This window comes from Herpailurus yagouaroundi, unplaced genomic scaffold (genome assembly GCF_014898765.1).
Source record: "Herpailurus yagouaroundi ecotype Mexico unplaced genomic scaffold, PumYag 182, whole genome shotgun sequence".
NCBI lineage: Eukaryota > Metazoa > Chordata > Mammalia > Carnivora > Felidae > Herpailurus > Herpailurus yagouaroundi.
Window position 1 is genome coordinate 16,162,245 of NW_024412413.1, and position 22,049 is coordinate 16,184,293.

A 22,049-nucleotide genomic window follows, 5' to 3' on the forward strand; every position below is an offset into this window, starting at 1 on the left:
CGGCGGGAGCGGGCCCGCGGTAGCTGCGGCGGGCGAGCCCGAGGAGGGGGCGCTGGGGCTTGGAAGCCCCCGGGCCCCGGCCCGGCCGAGCGAGGACAAAGCCCCCTGGCCGCCGCTGCGGCCTACCCGGCGCGGCACAAAGGGCGAGTCGCGACACGCACCCATCCCCCTCCCAGCTCGGGTGGCCCCGGGCCCCGGGCGGCGGCGGGGAGGTGGGGAAGCCCCGGCCACACCGCCCCTCGCTCCCTTCCCCCGGGGCCGGCCGAGCGCACCGCCCCCGCCCCCGCCCCCGCCCCGTCTGCGCGTCCTCCCGGGGAGGGGTCGGGGGGCGCGGCGCCCCACATAACACTCCCCCTCCTGCGCTCGGAGCCACCCCTCTCCCCTCCCTCCTGCAAACACCACCGCCTCCCCTGCCACCGCCGCCACCTCGCCTGACGCTCCGCAGCTCGCCGCGGCCGGGGGGCGGTCCGCGGACCGTGCGCGCCAGGGGCGCCAGATGTGCAGTCGCCGCTGCCGCCAGTGACCGAGCCGCAGCCCGAGCGGGATCGGGCCGCCTCCCCGATGCTGCGGGGGCGACCTTGAGCGCGCCCCGGCTTCCTCGGCGGGGACCCCGACACCGCGAGCGCCGTGCCCGGTCCTGCCCTCTCCAGCCCGGCTCGCCCCGCGTTCGGACATGGAGGGGGCCGCTGCGCCCGCGGCCGGGGACGGCCCAGAGTTGCGGCCGGGGGCGCCGGGCTCTCCCCCGGAGGCGGTGGCGGGGGCAACCGCAGCCCCCGCGGTGGCGGCGGCCCCGGAGCCCAGGAAGCCGCACGGGGTGAAGCGGCATCACCACAAGCACAACTTGAAGCACCGCTACGAACTGCAGGAGACCCTGGGCAAAGGCACCTACGGCAAAGTCAAGAGGGCCACCGAGAGGTTTTCGGGCCGAGTGGTGAGTGCGGGAAGCCCCCGGGGGCGCGGGGTCGGACGCGGCGGCGGAGCCAGGGCGCGCGGGGCGGGGGTCTTGGGCACCGAGACTCTCTCGTCGGAGAGCGGCTTCCCAGGAACCCCCAGACAGACTCCTCACTCTCCCCAGCTCGCCGTGGCTCAGGCGTGTCTCTCTCTCTCGAAACACTTGTTACATCCTGTCTGCGCATATTTTGGGGGTTTTTCTCCCAGCAGCAAAGTAGTGTTTATGATTTGCAAACACTTTGCAACGTTGGGACCGTGGAGGTCTCCCTCGCGGGCACGCATTCAGACCAAGCCCTGGAATGCCTCGCTGCTCTAACTCCGAACAGACCCACATCCTCAGCGGGGTGCTGTGGTTCCCCAAGTCCTGTGTCCTGTAGATGAATGCGACCCCCCACTCCCACTCCTATTCCCCATCACCCTGGTGCTGCTGTAGCTGCAAGGGAGGGTGGGCTCCTGCCTCTGTTTTTTGTTTGTCTGTTTGTTTGTTTTGTTTTGTTTGCTGTTGTTTGTTTTTAAAAGAGAAGGTTTGGGAGCAAAAGTTAAAGGCTGCTGCATGCCTGCGGGTTGTGACAGTTTGCCTCCGGCTTCTGGGAGGACTGAAATGCCCAGGGCATGGGTAGCCACACAGATGCCGAGTTGCAGCCGACTCCATTGCATTTCAGGTCCTGGTTTCAGGGCTACTGAATTGCGGGGTCTGGCCCAGCCGCCCCACTCTTCGTGACAGCTGAAACCCTGCCAGGGTCCCAGCCCCATTTGCAGCTCCTTGAGTGCCTTGGGGTCTCTGTGTTGTCCTGAACTTGGTTTGTTGTCGTTTTCGTTTCTGCAGAACAGGCCCTTGAAATCCACACCGCTTGTGGCTAGAGGGTTGGGTTCAAAGTGACTGACTGTTGCAGAAAGATTTCGTGTGGTGTGTGGCAGAAAATTAACATGGTTCTTTGATTTGAAGCGTATCAGATGTATTTTAATCGATTTAGGGCCAAAGTCAGGAACTAATTATGATGCTCCTTGCGTGCACTTTTGGGGGGTGTTTTGGGGCCCAGAGTTGCTTATACACTTAACAAATGACCACGGCGAAAAAGTGAAACGAACTGGCGAGGGAAGTGGCAGATTGATGTTGGTATTTTTCTTTTCGATCTCTACAGGAACAGTTCTGGTGGGGGTAGGGGGTACCAGTCAGAAAGTTTAGCCCCTCAATTCTCAAATATTTGGATACCTGGATAACTCCCGCATCCTAAGTTTCCCTGTTTGGGCTGATCCAACTGTATTCTATAGCTTAAAAAAAAAAAAAAAAAAAAAAGGGTCTGTGATAGGTTAATTGGAAATTCGAGACATTGTGCATTGTATTTTGAAAGGCGTCTTCAGTAAACAAATCCTACAGCCAACAAGTGGTTCAGAATTCATTCTGGGCAGGTGCCACGTTTTTGTAGGTTGAAAATTCTGTAGAGACGGTTGTAAAGATGTACTTTGAGGAACGCACTTTCAGGTTGGTGGAAGAAGAGGCTGAGAAACGTGCACTTCATTCATGCTTTTCTTCTGAGGTGATATTCCCCAGGCTGGATGTTGAAGAAGCAAGAAGTAAGCCTCGCTCCTTGCTCGTGTTGTCTTAATAGCTGTTGAAGAATCGCGCTGGGAAGCTGGGAAGCGGAATAATGAAAAACAGACGCGGCTGGAGCTGCAGGTTGAGGATGTGAGCCTGTGAGGGGTTGAGTGGTAAGGGTGTGTCTGGAGGACACAGAAGCCCGAATGCTGGGGAGCGGCCGCCAGCTGTTTGAAAGAATGAGATCTCGTCTTATGGGAGACACCTTTCTGAGTTTCCCTGGGGCTTCCTGTCAAGCATTCGTCTTGCTGTCTGATCCACAGACGAGGCTAGAGTGAAAGGGATTGCAATCAGGAGACGGGAGCCTGCCTTTCTCTTTTGGTGGGTGTCTTTCCCTTTATTTGCAGAAATTCTGAACATTCCGTCGGGATTTAGTTGGACGGCCGCTAGGGGGCGCCCTGAGAACGGGAGAAGCTCCTTTCTCAGCCGGGAGACTGAAGTCCTGCTCTCTTATTGTCCAGCCCTGGTTGTTTCCCATTGTGCTCTTAATTTCAGCTAAATCTCTTGTTTTACTAAAAAATTAGGTGAAGATTTTGAGTCTGGTAGCAGATCCCAGCTCAGGAGCTGGAAATCCTCAAACTGCTTTCTATTTGATACATACACTTAAGAATGTTAGCAGAATCATGTGGTGAGAACCTTGCATTAACCAGATGGGAAAACTGAGGTTTGGAGATGGGAAGGCCTCCTTGGCCTTGAGTCCTCCCCCTGCTGAGCACAGTGCTCACAGATGGTGTAAGAACTTAAGTGAGAAACAGGAATTGTCAGGTGGAAACTTCCCTATGCCTGGCTGGACAGAAAATAAAACAAACACACAAAAAAATCGGTCAGCAAGTCGTTCTTGCCTGTCCAGCGCTTGGTGATTCAGAATCTGTCCAGAGCAGCAAGGAATTTTCATCTGACGTGTGGACTTGGAGTTTGCTTCTGGTTCTAAGGATGCACCTTGCTTTTTGGGGTGCGGTTGAAGAAACCCGAGAGAGCACTGTCTGCGGCCTGCCTTTTCAGTCTTCGGGTAGCGTGTGAAGTGCTGTTTTATTTTCATGTGTGCCCACGTCCTCTCAAGAGGAGCAGAGGCTTGAAGCTGCTTGGCCTGTGAGAGTAGCTGGCGTCCCAGGTGGGAGATGCTGTGGAACCAGTGGGACACCCCCTCCCCCTGTTGAAAGCAGCTCAGAGGCAGACAAGTGTTTAAAAATGAAAATGTTGTGGCTTTTGATTGCACATCTGGAAGGGCCTTCGGAATCAAACAGAGCACTGCACAACACCGTCTTCTATGTTCTGTGAAAGCCACTTCCGAAGAAAGTTGCAGGATCCTGAGCTCAGAGTGGCCGACTCGGCCTGGCCTGGTCCAGCCATGCTCCCCTCTGATTCCCAAATGTGGTTTGTGGCCACTGCCTGAGGGTGTCAATGACACAAGGGCTCCGAGTGGCTTGTTCCGGAGATGAGCACATCCGACAAGGAAGCACTCTCGCAGAGGGGCTGAGAGCCCTGGCCAGCATTCAAATCCTGACTTTTCGCCAGCTCTGTGACCTTGTGCAGGCTATGTTACTTTGAAACCTCAGCCTCCTCATCTGTAAAATGGGCTGGCAGTGGTACCATTTTCATGGACCTGTTGTAATAATTGAATAAAATCGTCTATAGAAAGCCTCAAAAAGTGAAATTCACCAATTTAGTTGTTTTCTTTTAGCAGATTCTTTTTTTTTCCTCGTCTCACGTGGACTTTCATTTAGATTTTAATACCATCAGAGGGACATGGCGCATTGGACAAATTAGCCTTGTATCACTCAGAGTGGTAGGGGAAATAATCGGCTTCTCGGCTTGATTAGGGAACACAAGGTGAACAGAAAAGTGCGCCCATGAGGAGCCGAGACAATCAGCCAGATTGTGATAGGATCTGAAAGCATTTCTACAGCCTTGAATTTGGGCTTTGTTTCTTGCACAACTTTTGTTTTGATACAGTTTTGGGCAGGGCTGCTGAGTGGAGCCCTGTGGCATAACACGGCATGCATTTTCTTTGAGCCAAACTGCCCGGACCTTCAGGCTGCTCAAACTATTGCCAAAAAAACCCAAACCCCGAAAACAAACAACATTTTGAGGAGAGGTGTCATGTGATCACCTCACCATCAAGGGTTCCACTTTTCCCCTGCACCAGGTCATCTCTCCCGAGCCGGGGGGCGAGGTCTCCAGGAGGGGTCTGGTCCGGGAGTGGCGGATCAGCGGGCAGAGTGTGCCCCTGGTTTGCCGTGGCGTTCCTGGCTGCCGGAGCTCTAGCTTGGGTGATGGGGCATCTTCACTTAGCAAAGGAACTGCTTTCACCAAAAATGGGTGTTTGAAACCCTAGCCCAAAATTGCTCCCAGCCTGGTGCCGGGAAACTGCAAACGAGGGGCACAATGTAGTAAGCGAGCCTGCTGAGGCAGGTGACGTGTGGCTGTCCCGTGGGGGTGGCTGGGGTGCCTTATTGCATTTATGGCCCCAACCCACTTTCAGGGAGTAAAGGGACATTGGCAAACATGTGGTCCAAACTTCTCTTGGAGACGGGAAAAATAAGGCATAGAATCGTTAAGTGATTTCTCTGTGGTTGCACAGCCAGGAAGTAACCGAGCTGGGTCTAACCAATCTGATTCTCACTTTGGTGTTTTTCCATCACTTGTTTAATAAATCTTTACTAGAGCAAGATGTGATGCTCACTCCTAAATAGCTCGTAGTCCAGTAGCAAAGATAAAATGTACTTACAAATTTTGAGCTAATTCTGTGCAGTTCAACCAAGAGTTATTACCATCTCCCCTGTGTTTCTCTCCGTGTGAAAGGCCGGGACACAGGCATGACTGAGACCCATGGGGCTACCCATCTGGTGGAGGAGGCAATAAGCAGTCACTAGGTCTGAGTACCTCCTTTGTGTAGGACTGGATCATATCAGGTGATTTTCACGTTGGAATGTAGCTTAGTACATTTCGCTGAGTTCAATCCTGGGCAGGAACACCCCCTCCCCGATTGCCGCCGCTGCTGTGATTATTAGTGGCCAATATTTTTGAAAGCTTGGGGTGTGACGTGCCATGCTAACTGCCTTACAGACATTTCCTCTCATCGAAGCCTTACAACAACCCTGAGAGGTGTGCAGTCTAGCTAGACCCATTTAACAGATGGGAAAAATGATGTTTAGGGAAGTTGGATAACTTGCCCAGGGTCATACAGCTAAAGAATGTCAAGTAGTCGGTTTCGAAACCCGCTGCTGCTACAGAAACGGAGAACCTTCCTCATGTTGCACAATGGATGGCCTCTGGATTTGGGTGTGGTTTTTTGCTCATGGTGTCAAAAGACCAGCCATGGGGTGATTCTTTTTCCCCGGGGGGGTTTCTTTGTGCTGTTTGGGAAGGGGCAGTGGCATAGTGGAGGATTAGCGAGGGCAGTTGATGTTCAAGATGACCCTTGATTTGGGTTTCAGGAGACTGAGATACAGGGAATTTCAGGCAAAGGGAGATTTTAGGGTGAGCAGGCCGTTTTGCTTAGGATGCAGGGTTTGTGCTGGGAGGCAAGATTGACAAGATAGGATGGGGCTAGTAATAATAATATTTCATGATGGTAACAGCAGCTAATACTTTATGAGGGCTTATACCATGGGTCAGGTACATCGCCATGTACATATTACATTTTTTTTTTTAATGTTTATTTGCTTTTGAGAGAGACAGAGTATGAGCAGGGGAGGGGCAGAGAGAGAGGGAGACACAGAATCCAAAGCAGGCTCCAGGCTCCGAGCTGTCAGCACAGAGCCGGACGCGGGGCTCGAACTCACGAGCTGTGAGATCGTGACCTGAGCCGGAGTCGGACACTTAACTGATTGAGCCACCCAGGCGCCCCCATTGCCACGTACATATTAACCGATTTAATTCTCATAATGAGCCCATTTTCTAGACAAGGAAACCGAGTCACCAACTGTGAAGGTCACACGCAGCTGCAGGGTCAGGGTTTGGACCCAGGCAGTGTGAACGCAGAGACCTTGACCATATCTCTTCCTCTAGGTGGGCTGACCTGGGTTCTGGTCACAGCGGGGCTCTGAGCCCAGCAGTCTGGTGTGCTGGCTTGGAGAGGGGAGGCTAGCTTGGAGGTTTTCGCAAGAATTGAGGTCTGAGAAGATGAGGATCGGAACCGCGTTGATATGTCTGCTTCTGGCAAACTGCTTGTTGGGCCGTGAGTATGCTTTAATGAGTCAAGTCAGGGAGCTCTCCATCTGGACACACACTGAGTTCTTTGTTCCTCGAGTAGCCTCTGATTCTGGAATCCCTAGCGGGTCTGGAGAGGTCAGCTGGTTCACCTCCCCGCGTACAGGTAGAGATGTGCCCACACCGCACAGGACGTCTCACTTCCTCCTGGGAAGCCGCAGGAGAGGAGGGTTGAGGCAAAGTATCTTGTCTGTTGGGAAGCCCTGTCTTATTACCTCCTGTCACTGCCTCACGTAGTGCCAAGCGCATAGTAGGTCCTCAACAAAGTCTTGTAGGATGGAACTGAAGTGAATGCATTGAGCTAGGGAAGATCTTAGGAGATGGAAAGGCCGTAGGTCATCGTCTCTGACCTCAAGGAGCTTTCTGATTTGCTGGGAAGAAAAAACAACGGCTGGAAACGAATGGCCGGTTGCACAGCGAAGTCTGCAAAGCCAGGCAGACCATTCTCCGCACGGATTCCCTTTCTGTTACATGTGCTCAGGCACTCGTTAGGGAGAGAGACGTCTGTCCAGGGCTTGTCGGCTTCCTGGCCGTGGCTTCCTGTCCTCAGTGGCTCCAGAGTCAGACAGCCTCAGTCTCATTTGTCTTTCCCACATGAAAGTCCTGGAGCATCTGTAAGTTATGATTTGTGAAGTATCTGTTTTAAAGCAGAATGCATTTATCATCGCGCTGGCCCAGACGACGCTACGCAGGGCAGGAATGAGAAGATCCCAGGCCCCAGAGTAGGAGGGGCTCGGCCAGATGACCCACCCGTGAGCAGAGTCTGGCTGTATTGATAACATTCTCTGGAAACAGCCCAAGAGCAGCCAGATGTTGACTTCACGGCGGGGCCCTTCGGTAAACTTTTAACTGCGTTTTAAAATGGGGATGGCCAGTTCCACTCGTCAGCCTTCCCAATGATGCAAACACACGTCCACACGGAAACGTGAACGCAAATGTTCCCAGTGGCACGATCCACAAGAGCCCTAAGTAAGAGCAACCCAAACATCCGTCAGCTGATGAATGGGTAAATCAAACGTGGTGTGTTCTTTTTCTTTGTGGAATATTATATCTGATCCGTTCCACAATTTCATTTATGGAATACTTATGGGTTATTATTCAACAGTGAAAAGGAATGAAATACTGAAACGTGCTGTAACACGGATGAACCTTGAAAACATTATGCTCAGTGAATGAAGCCAGTCACAACAGATCTCACATGGCATGATCCCATTTCTGCGAAATGTCCCAAATAGGCCAAACCGTAGAGACAGAAAGTAGATGAGGGGGTGCTTAGGGCTTGAGTAGGTTGGAAGGAAGTGGGGAGTAGCTGCTGATGGGCACGAGGTTTCTTTCTTGAGTAATGAGAATGTTCTAACATTATGATGGCGGTTGCACAAATATGGGCATATACCGAAGATCCCTGAGTTGTACATTTAAAACGGGGGAATTTGGTGGTATGAAAATTATATCTCAATAAAGCTATTACTAAAAAAACAAAACAGGGGCGCCTGGGTGGCTTAGTTGGTTAAGCGTCTGACTTCGGCTCAGGTCATGATCTCACGGTCTGTGAGTTCAAGCCCCGCGTCGGGCTCTGTGCTGACAGCTCGGAGCCTGGAGCCTGTTTCGGATTCTGTGTCTCCCTCTCTCTCTGCCCCTCCCCTGCTGTGCTCTGTCTCTCTCTATCTCTCAATAATAAATAATGTTAAAAAAATTGAAAAACAAAACAGCAACAAGCCGGGGCTCAGGGGGGTGGGGGGAGTAAGGGGCTCGGGGGTGGAGGCCCATGTCTGTCAGGCCGCCAAGATTCCAGTCTGTGGGTCCACAGAAGTCTCATTCTAATGTTGTGCAAGACGAGGAAAGCAGTGACCTGTGTGCTGTGGCCACGAGAGCACCCTGGAACCAGAATGCCCGGATCCACGTTCCGTCCCACCGCTTAACAATTTTGTGACCTGGGGGTGTTACTCATCTCCTTTAAGCCTCTGTTTCCTCATCTGGGGCTTATGATGGTTCTTCTTCCCCAGACTGTTGAGAAGATGGAAGAAGATGCCGCGATGCGGCTGAGCCTTTAGACCCGTGCCTCACACATAGCAGATGCACAGATGCATAGCGGATGCAGCTGGGGCTTTTGCTGGTCTAAAAGGGCACATTTGTCTGAATTAGAAAATGGCGTCCCTCTAGGCGAGTGAATAGGAAAAGGCTCCCCTCCTGGCCTGCAGCAGCCCCAGACTGATGGCTCTGGGAGAACCAGATGCCATTCACTTGTCCCTCCACTGGGCCCCCGGGTGTATATGTTCTGCACACCGCCACCTGACTTACCTGGCGGTGGCTTTCAATATTCTTATTAGCTGCCACTCATCGCTGCTCTGTGGCTGAGTTGTGATATTCAGACACGACATACTAAAAACACATTAACAAAGACACAACATATGTCGGGGGCTGACGTACCTTCTTTTTCTTTTAATCTAGTGGTAAAGCAGATGTATTGAATGAGTGCGTACTAAGTGCTCAGGACTGTTGGCAATTTCAGAGGAGAATATGACAAGTGCTGCCACCGAGATCCTGAGAACCTAGTTGGGGCGTGTGAGTAATACATCTGGAATAATCTGGGAACATGCAAGGTAGGATATCAGTGGGGTGTAGAGGAAGAAGTTCAGTGTCGTCCCTGCTACTTGGCAGCTGGATGATCCTGAGCGAGCCACACTTTGTCTCCGAGCTTCTGTTTTCTCGTCTAGAAAGTGTGGCTGCCGGCATCCCACCAAGTGGGATTGGTAGGAGAGATAGGATTTGGAAGCTTCTGACGCAGAGCCTGGCGCCTAGCAGGCTCTTGAAAACAAGGGCTGGTGCTACTATTTTGGTGAGAAGTACCACATAGAGTACCCGGTGATCTTCTTATCTTGGATCATGACTCTCCCTGCTAAACACGGAATTTGCCACGTCCTTCAAGGTTCCCAGCTGGGTGTCCAGACTCCCACTTCCTTATTACTCTGTCTCGGCCCTTGGTCCGTTCCCTTCAGGACATGTAAACTATGGGGCGCCTGGGTGGCTCAGTTGGTTAAGCGTCTGACTCTTGATCTCTGCTCAGGTTATGATCTCACGGTTCATGGGTTTGAGTCCTGCGTCGGGCTCTTCACTGACAGTGTGGCGCTTGCTTGGGATTCTCTTTCTCTCTCTCTCTCTCTCTCTCTCTCCTTCTCGCTGCCCCTCCCATGTGTGTGCGCTCTCTCTCAAAATAAATAAAAAAAAAAAAGAACATGTGAACTATGTGGGTTTGACGAATTGTCTGTGTATGCCCTCCCCTTCCTCCCCCTTTAGGAGGGAAGCAGGGGTGCGTTCTTACTCCTCACTGCATTCTGGCCTGTGGCCTGGTGCCCTTCCTATAGTAGGTGCTCAGTAAGAATGAATGAATGAATGAATGAGTGACTGGGGAGTGCAGCAGCAATCCTGAGAAGGGGGGGCTCTGTGACCATGGGAGGCAGCAGGAAAGGTCCCTTGGGTCCCCACCCTCTTCCCTTTCTGGGTCATCCCCCTCCTCACCACTGTGTGGACAGCTGTGGAGAGCCTAGCATTGTCAGGTAAGTGCCTCTCTCTTGCAGCTCTGCACCCCTGCTGCCACCCTGGGCAGCTGCCCCTGCCCCCCACCCCCGCCCGCCCCCCACCACCTCCTTGGGCTGCTCCCACAGCCCCCCATCTGAGAAGCCTGGTGGTCAGCTCTGCAGAGGAGGCAAGCTTTAGATGCAAAGTGCATTTGCAAGATTTGCAAACCGTTTTCTCCCTGGGTTGTAAATCGAGTGCTTTAGGAATTGTAAACCGACTGGAGTGCAGAGTTAATGTATGTCTGGAAAAAACACCATCATGATTTGCCTTTTAAACTCAAGAGAAGAATTCCGTGTCGCTTACTTTCATTAGAGATACTGAGACAGCATGAAGTTTCCCCGGGGACCGTGCTAGGAGGCATGTGTGGTAGGTTCCCCCTTCCCTGGGAGGGGAGGGGGACAGCCGGGTTCCAGTGTCTCAGAGCCCAAGGGCAGTTTCCCAGTGTGAAGGAGGGAGCTGCTTCTTTGTGTTAGAATTTTCTAAGGGCCCCCTCCCCTCCCCCACTCCCTCCTCTGTGTCAAGCTCCTCATATTCAAGTGGCTCCAAAGCCACCAAGACCGCTGATTGCTGCAGGTTTGGAATCCTTGCCGGCCATTGTCTTTCCCTCATGCCCTGGGCTCAGCTCACGTGTGATTTGCCTCACTGCCAAGGGACATGACTGCCAAGGGACGCTCTGTGTCTTCTACAGGATGGTGAAAAGGAAGTGGATGATCCAATCTAGGGATCTGAAAGGGAGCATGGGGGCGGGTTGGGTTTCAGAGCCTGCCTGAACCTCCTGTGTAACCTTGAGATGGTCAGCCTGGCTCAGTTTCTTCATCTGTGACATGGGAGTGGCTGTGAAGATAAATGAGCTGTGCGTCAAGGTCTGAGAAAAGTGTGTGGCCCACAGCAAACGCTCCTTAAGTGTTATTCTTGGAAGGAGCCCTCCTGGGAAAGGCAGGCCAGCGTGCTGGCTGTCCTTGTACCCCCGGCCGCCTGGGTGCTGCGTGTCACTTGAAGTAGGTACCCTAGTGTTGAGCCCCCTTTCTTCACCTGTAAATCGAGGGGCTGAGACAGACTGTTCTCCAGGTTCACAGGAAGAGAATCCTGGGATTCACTGAAGGAAATTGGTAAAATGTAGATTTCATTTCCTGTTGCTTGGTTTTTGGCCAAAGGACTCCTTGTGGCAGGGGAAGGGAAGTGTCTTTATTTCTCAAAACTCTTTTCCGATTGTCTGGTGCAGGCTTTGACAAGTGTAAGGAGACTTTCCCCATGTGGAGGGCCATTACCTTCCCGGTTCTCGGATCCCATTGGATCTATATACACTCCCCTTCAGCTCAAGGCAGGCACCGCTTTTTCAAGGGTGTCTGTGAGGCAGGTTCTGTGCCAGATTCTGTGTGAGACAGAAAATTCTCACTTTTAAAGAACCTATCAGTTTTCTCATGTGGAAAGTGGGACAGTAATAGCAGAACATGCCTCCTAGGTGGATAATTACCTTGTAATGGTTCTTAGTAGAGTTGAAAGTGAACTTTTCCTTCAACCAGCAGAATGAGTGGGAGGGAAGAGGCTAACACTCCATTGAGTAGGTGAGCTCCGAGCCCAGCATGTGAATGTGTTTGGATGGAAAGGCAAGGCAAGGGTGTGCTCACTCTAGGGAGAACCCCAGCTTGCATTTTCTTCGTGGTCACAGGATATCTGTTTCCCAGGCAGAATCAAATGGGACGTCCAGGGGACGCCTGGGTGGTTCAGGCAGTTAAGCGCCCAACTCTTGATTTCTGCTCAGGTCATGGTCTCGAGGTTTGTGAGTTCCAGCCCCGTGTTGGGCTCTGTGCTGACAGTGCGGAGCCTGCTTGGGGTTCTTTTTCTCTTCCTCTCTGCCTCTCTCTCTCTCTCTCTCTCTCTCAAAATAAATAAATAAACTTAAAAAAAAAAAGCGACATTGAGGGAGGGAAACCTCTCTCATTGCATGAATGGGCATGCAAGCAGCTGACAGCAGAAATCCTGGAGAGGGGAGGAATTAAGTGGAAATCTCCACTGAGACCCATCCACCTTCTCCAATGTGTAGGAAGGTTCAGAGCAGGTGGAGGGTATGTTCCCTAACGGTCTTAATAGCAGGAAACATTTACTGGGTGACGAGTGTGTGTGCCAGGCGCTGTTCTGAGTATATGCCTTCTGTCCTCTATCATCAGTGTGTTCATTTTGCAGTTGAGGAAGAAGAGTCTTAGGAAGGTCAAATGACTTGCCCAAAGTCTCAGAGCTGGGATTTAGGGCAGGGCTATCTGACATCAGGGTCATGGTCATAATCCCTCGGTTCCCTAGCCTTCCGTGGGATGGGACCTTGGAAGCTTCTGGAGCCCCCTGCTTTGGTTTTTTCACCCACACACTGGATGGTGAACACTCACTGAACTCAGGCTCAGAGAAGTGGTCTCCAAGCTTGTGAACATGGCAATTGGAGGAACTTTGTTGCATAATCTCAACTAATTCAGTTATCCTTCTCGTTTATGTCCTCCCGGTGCCTAGTTCAGGGCCTCACACACAATAAGGATGCAACAAATACTTGTTGAATGGCTGTGGGGCGTTAAGAGTCAGCGAATAGTGTCAGGAGTCTTGGGGTCTGTCCCCTTCTTGCCACAACTTGAGCTGTGTGACCTGGGGCAAGATGTGTCCCTGCTAGGCTGCACCCGTCTGTAAGATGAGGGCTCTGGGACAGATTTTTTGTCAGGATTGATTATTCATTCAACAAACATTTGTCGAGGGCCAGCTGTGTGTCAGACACTGCTCTGCTCTGGGTGATAGCGAGAGAGTGATGGTCAGGAGATGGGGTTCCTGCTCTGCCAGAACCCCCTTCCCAGCCTCTTCCAGAGTCTGCATTCGGTGAGTCTGTGTGTCTTGTGCCCACGCTGCTCTGAAGTGGCAGTCACCGAGGCTTCCCTTGTCCCTCCACTAGAATCCCGGCTCCGCCAGGGCAGGGATTTCGTCGGTTTTCTTACCGATGAATCCCAAGCGCCTAGCCCCATGCCTGGTGAATGAACATCAGTGATGTGCACGCACACAGGCCCAAATGAATGATTCAGGTATCTCTCTCGCTAATAAAATCACTGCATGTGAAACTTCTGGGGCTAAAGCCCAAGAAGAAAATTAAGGCACGGAAGTACCATGTTCCAGGAAAAACTCCGTCTCTATAAAAGCAAGATGCAGCCAAGGTTGGGAAGGCAGGTTTATTATCTCTGCTAGCTGTGGGATTAGGGAGTCAGGCAGGATTCCTCCACTTGTCATCTGGTGATGCTTTTTGCAAACCACAGAGAAAACAAAACAAAAACAAAAACTCTGCCCCTCCGCCCCCTCCCCTCCAGCCCCCCCCCCCCCGCATGCCTTCTTTATTTCAAGCAGAAAACGCACTTGCTTCTTAAAACAGCTCATGAAGGAAAAAATTATAACAAATATCTTGCATTTCTCTGGTGGCGGCACAGTCTGAATTCCTTTCAGCCCCACAATGAGTTCTAATTTTATGAAATGTTTGGATTAGCCACCAATTTTCCGGTGGAATTTAGGAGGCTTGTCCTTGCCCTTATGCTTGAAGCGGAGAAATCTCATAAAATCCATGCAGTGTCTTGGGCCCAGAGGGACGTTCCAGCCAGGGACAGAATGACTGACCAACAACAGAGTGGCGGGGCCGGGAGAGATGTCTCTGGCAGCTGTGGGCAGGCTTTGCGGGCGGTGCTGTGTTCCTGAACTGCAGTCTCTGGGGCTTGGCTGGGCTGCATACCTCTTCCAACTGATCATGGGCTATAAAAATTCCAGCCCGAGTACAATGCCTTGTACCTGACCTTGTACTTTCAATTCTTGGAGCCAGAGAACATTAGGGCATCTGGTAATTGGGTGAGAGGCATTTGATAACACATGGTGCTCTAAGCGCCCACCCCGCCTCCCCGCCCCCGTAGTACATATTGCCTGTGTTATCATTTCCCGTTTCCTTTTCTTGTTCTGCCTTTAGACCTGCGCTGTCTAATAAGGACACATGTGGCTGTTAAAATTAATCACAGTTAAAACGAAAACTTCAGTTCCTTGCTCACACCAGCCCCCTTTTAAGTGGTTGATAACCCTGTGCGGCCAGTGCCTACCACTGGACGGTGCTGAGAATGTTTTTTCCATCGCCATAGAAATTCCAAAGGGCAGCGCTGCTCTAGATGCGGAGTTTAATGGGAGAAGTGTGCCACCCCCTTACTTGGCGTTATTGGCTCCATACGCAGTGTTTGTCACTCTCTGTGATTATCTCTGAGCAACCTCATTCATCATCTCTTCTGTATCTTGGGTCTAGAACACTGCCTGGTATGTTGTAAGCACCCAGTAAAGATTTTTAGGATGAATGAAGTCTGATTCAGCATTGGTCTGCATGTGCCTTACGCATAGGGGGCCTTCAGGTAATCGAACCAACACTTAAGAGGATTGTAATCATTGAATGGATTCACCCGGTATTTGTTGAGCACGTACTGTGTATCGGGCGATGCGGGAGGCTCCGGGGGTGATACAGACACGGATCCTCTAGCTTAGCCGATCCAGCGGTTCTTAAATTTGTGGGGACACGTGAATCTCCTCTGCTTGTCGAAATGCACCATCCTTGGCATGTACCCCAGAGAATCTGATCCAGCACGGCTGGGGTAGGACTTAGGGGGACCTGGGAGTCTTTAGCATTGTAACCGAGCAACGCAAGTGAGCACGGTGGAGTTGGTTCGTGGTCTCTGCTTTGAAAAACACAGCTCTGGACAGCGGGAAGCTAGTTGCTGCATTCATCTGGATACACCACCCCACTGTCTTCAGTGCACACCTTTTCTTGTGGTAACCGGAGCACCCTATGACCTTGGGGTTCTTATATCGGGACTGAAGCTTGAGGTCTCTTTGCCTGATATCCTCCCATGGGGTAATAATAATGGCAAACAGTTACGTAGCAGCGATCATGCCTGGCTGTAGCCTAAGCGTGTTAAATCACCGACCTAAGTTCATCCCCGTGCTAACATTAAGAGGTGCACACCATGGCTCTTCCCATTTTACGGTGGATAGACTGAGGCACAGAAAATGAAGTCACTGGCCCACGTTTGCGGTACCCGTAGATGGAATCCAGACCCTGAAATGCTGTGACGCCGCTGCTCACAGTCACTGGGCTTTGAGCAGCTGTCTCCTGAATGTTGGACGGGCCTTTATATCCTTTTCTGCCAGTTGCTTGGAAGCGAAGTTCAGGTGTGTTGATGAAATGCCTGTTTAGGGGATTAACATCTGTGGCCATTATGAGCTCTGTTGATCTACAGATGCCCATCCCTGGCCTCGAGGAGCGGAATTAACTCACACCATTTGTCAGATATTCCCTTGAGCCCGCTACGTGCCAGCCCTGCACAGTACCGCCAGGTGGAAGGGACTCGCACTTGACCTAATGGGGGACACGAGGGATAGGCAGGGGCTTCCTGAGAAAGTGTCACACCCAGGATAGGCTTTCTTCTGGACAGGGAAAGCAACGTACATCTTAAAAACTAGGTGTTCCCTCATTTTGCTGCGTGTGATTCTTGCTGTTTTACATAGTTCCGCTGTATGCCTGTGTCACCCAGTAGGGCCTGTGTGTGTGTGTGTGTGTGTGTGTGACAGGGGTCTTTCCCCCACCATTTTTTAACCACTTAGAAATTCAGGAAACCCCTTAGAGTGGGGAGCTGCCCAGAATTCTCGACTCACTTGTGAGAGCCTTGAAAGAGACACTTAGAGAGAAAGATAGACACCGACAGGTACTCCTTATGTGCCTCCTACAAGACACACTGAAGGAGGGCAGCTGACACGTGACTTCTCATTTCAAGCAGCTTTGTCATGGGGTGATGGTAACTACCAATTTGCAGTGAAAGAAGAGTAGCTGATCTGCCCACGGGGTCATGGCAGCACCTGGGTTAGCTCCGGTCCGTCCGACCCCGCTGAGGGCAATTCCCACTACACCCCTTGTTCTCAGTCCTGGCTGAGCAGTGGAATAACCTTTTGAAAGCTCTCTGGAGATGGGGCCTGGGCATCGGCATTTTTTAATGGTCCCCCAACGTCACTGTCATGCAGCGAGTTGAGAGCCCCTGGCCGGCGCACGCTGAATGCAGAGGTCCGAGGGTCTGTACTCCTGAAGATGCCCCCATTGGTGCCTGGCCAAGTGGGGACCTTCCCCACAAGAAGGCAGGTCCCCTTCCTGAGCCTTTCCACCGGTTTGCTTTCTCCAGGGAGGAGTGGTGTGTCCGAAGCCATCCCACTGGACCTGGGCCGGGACCTTTTGCTCTGTTGCATCAGAGGCTGCCCGTAAATCGGCAGCTGGCTTGTTTTCTTTCTAGGCCCCAGTTGTAGCGACCTTTGTGTGTCTGTTTATTTCAGGGAAATAATTCCATCCTGCAAAATCAATTCCCTGGGGGCTACAGAAGTACATTTGGAGGGACTTCTTTTAGTGCGGGTGACCTGAAATGTCCTCTTGAAAGAGGCCACAGCTGGTCCCCTTCTCCCAGCCCCTTCTCACTCTACCCTCTGACATTGTCCTCTCGACCTCTTGAGATTTTGAAGGTCTCATTGTAGTTTTCTTACTTACACATATCTCTGCATAAGGCCTATTTGTTAACACTAATAATAAAAGTAATTTGGAGCACTTAGCAGCATTGGGCACACTGCTCGGCATTTTCTGTGCGTTATCTTATTGTATTTTACCTTTTCCTGGCAGTGAGAGAGTAAAGTTTGCTATCTAGGGCTTTTGATCCCTAGCATGGAAGGGCTTACAGTCATGTCATGATTTGCTGGCCTTGTCGGAGGTTGAAGGGTTCCATGGACTGTAGAGGCCGCCATATTGGGGCAGTCGACTTGGCGGGGATGACAATGGGTAGTTGGCTGATTGCACAGAGGGTGTAGGGAAAGCAGAGGGTAGTGCTACAGCCTCTAGTGTTCAACCTACCTTGAGCCTCAGTCAAAGAAATGGAGAATACGGGTTAATCTGATGCATCGGGTAAGTGGACATACTGAGTTACCATAGAGAACTCTAAGTGTATTTTTGCAGGTAATTGAAGCTCACCCATTGAAGAGCCAGTCTTTTAAAAAATTATAGCCATTTATGATGGAAATCTCTTATGCTTTCTTTCCTTCTTAAAACAAAGTACCTTGAAAATAAGACCTTTTTTTTTTTTTTTTTTTTTTTTGATGTCTTTGGGGAACTTCTCCTGAATGGTCCTCAGAACTTTGTTTTGGAGTTCTTGTGTCTGCTATTTATAGTTTGTCTGCTTTCTCCCTCATCAGCTTTCATTGCTTTTTGTGACCTTTTTAAATGATAAAATTCTTCTTCCCCTATAGCAAAAATAATGCATGCCCAATGCTGAAAGCTCACACAACACAGAAAAGTTAAAGATTAAAGTTGTCCTGTCTTGATTCTATCGGTGAGGCTGCCTCTGGCGGCCTTCTACTTCCATTTTTCCACTTCCCCAAAGATTTGCTGTGACCACGCTTGTTATAAATATTAGTAGGAGAATTGTGGGTTACCATCTGTGGGGGCTCAGTGCATGGATTCGATGACATTTCTTGGGTGGCTTTCCTAAGGGTTTATTTCCCTTCCTTGTATAATCTTCACAGCTGAACAGGCCCCAACGGTGACTTTAGTGAACTTCCGTTTTCTCCTGTAACAGGATGAACCATTGTGGGGGGCGTAGGGCTGGCCAGGGTCACTCAGGGAGCCCGCGTCCAAGCTGGGTCCAGTACATTTTCCATTTCACCGTCTCCCTGTGTTTGCGGGTTAAGGGATATGTGGAGTTGGAATGAAGGAGATGCTGCTGTATTTGACTAACTAAGACCAGGAAAAGACCTACCTTGGAGGGGGCTCCAGTGACAGATTTTTAAACTTCTTTTCTGCGGGAGTAAGTAGCAGAATGTGGCCTCCTGTTCGGCACACCAGACCCACTCTCTGTTTGAACATCAGTCTTAGATTAATACCGAGATGGACTCAGAAACACACTTGAAAGCAACTTGCATTATTATCCGTACATAGCTTACATTTTATGACCTGCTTAAAGATGCAGGGAGCATAAATCTTGGGGAGGACTGTCTTATTTACTTGTTCGTCTTTTCTGCAGATGGGATGCTTGCATCAGAGCCGGGCTGGCCTCAGATGTCTGATCCAGGACATTTTAGCTGAACTGTATGAGTCCATTAAACAAATGTAAGGGTTTTTGGGAAAACGGGCTGTGTCTCAAACCAAATGTTTTACATAGAGAACATCTGGGGAATATTGGTATTTGTGTGTACAGTACATCAGAAAGCAGCTTGGTGGGGCTCAGCTGGGATGTTTCTGGCCTGTGGTTGCTGGATTTGACAGTTTTGTTGTAAGGGAAAAGTTCTTATGAAGTGTTGCCATAAAGGCAAGGCTCGCTCCAGGAAGGGCTGTCCTTGCTTAGCCGCGCACTCAAATTGTTCTGATTAGCTCCCTGGCCGGCTCGTCCACGAAGTCTCAACAGTCTGATATCTGAGCTAGTTTTCCCCAAGGCCGAACCCCTGGAGAAGGGAGGGTCGCAATGCCAGGACTCAGGGTGTTTCTTCTTTGCCCCATGGTTCCGGAGGTTTGATGAAACGTAGGAACAGGTGTGACCCAGGACCAGCCACAAAATCCAAGTACCTGGGCTGACAGTTGCACGTTGCCTTTATGACCCTGTGGGGGCCTGGGGAGTCCTTTTCTCTTAGTGTCAGTGTTCCTGTCCTGCAAAACGAGTAGCCTGTCTCATGGGGTGGTGGGGAGAGTACAGTCAAGTAGGGCAGCATTTCTAACATAGTGTGTGGGGGTTGTTTGCACACCCGGGTATTCCATCCATGGGTTTGTGGTCTTACCTACAAGTACAGAGGCGAGGTAGACTGGAGTGGAATCCGGGATATTATCTGGGTGGGTTGTCTGACTTTAGCAGCTTGCAGATCTTGGGCCAGCTTGGTGGTAGTGAGTGGATGGATGTTCTCATCCTTACAGAAGTTAAGACAATATTATGTTCATCATGTCTGATTAAATTCAACACCACTAATGTTCTTGGAATGTCTGCTGTGTGCCAGACTCTTTTCTAGATATTGGGGACACGAGGGTGAACAAGGCAGTTAGGGTTCCTGTCCTGTAGGCTCTGTTTGCTGTGTGTGTGGTATTGACCATGAATGATCCTCCCTTTTGTTGGGTTATATGTTGACTGTGATTTAGGTAGCACGGTTGAGGACTAGTATATTCATGTGCTCAGGCGGCCATAACAGAATTCCATACATCAAGTGGCTTAAATAACAGAAATTAATTTTCTTATGGTTCTGGAGGCTGGACGTCCAAGATTGGAGTGCTGGCAGGGTTTGGTGTCTGGTGAGGCCTCCCTTCTCTGCCTGCAGACGGCCACCTTCTCACTGTGTCCTCACAGCTCCTTTGTGGGTGTTTGCATGCTCGCGGGGGTCTCTTCCTTTTCTTATGAGGAGTCTCGCCCTGTTGGATCAGGGCTCCACCCTTATGGCCTCATTTACCCTTACTTACTTCCTTAAAGGCACTTCCTTCAAATATAGTCACATTGGGGTTTAGGGCTTCAAGGTCTGAATTTGGGGGGACACAATTCAGTCTACAACAACTGGTAAATATTTTATACACGTGAACATTCTTTGGCAGAGAATAATGGCTAGACTTTTTCCACCAAGATAGGTCAAAATGATCCTTACAGAACCCCCAACCAGCCAGAAAAAAAAAAAAGGCAAAACTGCACGGCAACAGCTTTATTGTGGTGTGAGAGGAAATTATTGTAAAACTTACATCTGGATGGTTCCTGAGGATGGCATCTTGACTCAGACCAGTCAAGTGAGACATGGCCCATTTTATGGAGGAGGTGACTGAGTATAAGGCATGCACTATGTGTGAGCAAAAGGGACAGTGGAGATGTGTCCTTTTTAGGGATGGAAAAATGAGTGGGTAAAATAAGACTCAATTCTGGTCTTATTTAGGAGTGTGAGTGAGACACGGAAGTAGAAGTGTGTGTGTTTGTGTGTGTGTGGGGGGTGATGCATGGAAGGACTTCTCAGGAGGCCCCCACCTCTGCGCACATACATCAGTTCACCTGTGATCTCACAAAAAGACACTTTTCTGGGAAGGGTCTTGGAGTCCTAGAAAAAGCATCTTCTTGGCCAAACTCTAGGGTCATGTGCTTACCTATTGGCATCAGGAGGGACTGGTAGTTTCCTTGTCCATGCTAAACCCTCTGTATTTTCTGGTCCCATCCCCCACTCCACCTACTCCCAGGCACCTGCCTTGACTTCTCTAGCCCACGACACCGAGGGTGCTTGCCTCCTTAGTAACCTTGTTCTCTTTTCTCATGCCAATGCATTGACATCTCCCAGTAGAAGTTAGGGGTCTTGGTTGCTAATGACAGAAATGACATTGCTAATGACTCTGTGACTCATTTAAGGAGAAAATTAATTTGTAAGGTCTGGTGTATCCCACAGGACCAGGCTGGGGGAAGGAAAAAACCCAATGCCCCAGCCATCTTCAAACCACTCAAAATTCAATTCTGGGGAAAGAGCGTCTTCTTAGCCAAATTCTAGGATCATGGGTCCACCCACTGGTATTGGGAGGGTGCTTTATCTTGACTGACAGTCTTTAAAACTGCGTCTAATGGCATCCTCAGAGCAAAGTCAGGGCATTTCTGCCAGTAGAAGGATGAATGGGTGCAGGACAGGGAGGAGCTCCCATGTCCCCCTCCTTTTCCAGTTGGATTGCAAGCAACTTGAAGGGAATGCCTGGGTCATGTTTTGCAGGACCTGGATCAGTGCCTTATCCAGAGCAGATCTCCCAAAATTGCTTGCAGGAGAATTGACTCATGATTGCTTCATTTTGGGGACACACCTCCCAGACCCTCCTCTCTGATTCTGCCTCTTGCCCAAGTGCATTGGCTGGGCTCACAGAGAAAACCAAGAAAGACCAATGAATGTGCTTTTGAAGATGGAAGCATTTAAATATTAGCTTAAAACAAGACGTGGGGTGGGGATAAGGCGGTGTCTTCAGAGACTGATACAGCTCATATTTATCAGATACCCACTATGTGCCAGGCACTGTGGCACTTGCTTTGTGGGTGAGGTACAGAGCTTAAGAATACAGTTATTAGGTGTAGTGAGACCCAGATGTCCTATGTATTAGTTGAGTGCCCTAGGGTGAGTTACTTCACCTCCCTCAGTCTCAGTTTATATTCATTGAGAAAGCAGAAATAATAACGTTTTTGCAAGAATTTAATGAGTGAAAGGTTGAGAAACAGGGTGGTGCCCAGTGCCTGGCCCATAGTCAGGGCTTATAACCAGTAATTATTAGGCTTACTCTCAGCTATTGTGAATTATCTCCCAGTGCTTCTGGGTGGGTACTATTATTATCTCCCTTTTATTGATTTATTTATTTGCTTGTAAATAATGGAAATCTATTTTTCACAGTTCCGGAGGCTGAAGTCCAAGGTCAGGTGCCCGGGAATTCTGTGTCTGGGGACGGCTCCCTGCGTGGTTTATGGACGACCATCTTCTCACATTGTCCTCATTTGTCATAAGGGACCAGAGAGCTCTCTGGGGTCTCTTTTGTAAAGGCACTAATCCGTTCTTGAGGGTTCCACCCTCATGACCTAATCACTCCCCGAAGGCCCCATTTCTAAGTACCATCATGTTATCTCCATTTTAGAGACAAGGTCAGGCTCAGTGATTTCAGGACAAGTAG

At 50.4% G+C, this 22,049-nt stretch overlaps 1 protein-coding gene across 1 annotated transcript in view; it reads left to right on the forward strand.

The window, feature by feature from the left end:
* The first annotated feature begins 14 nt into the window (after positions 1-14).
* Positions 15-22,049, forward strand: part of NUAK1 (NUAK family kinase 1) — a 71,973-nt gene continuing 49,938 nt past the window's right edge. Inside the window, exon 1 of the mRNA XM_040491012.1 lies at positions 15-931. Coding sequence (XP_040346946.1) covers positions 674-931 — 258 coding nt within the window. The 5' untranslated portion in view covers positions 15-673. The remainder of the gene's footprint in view (positions 932-22,049) is intronic.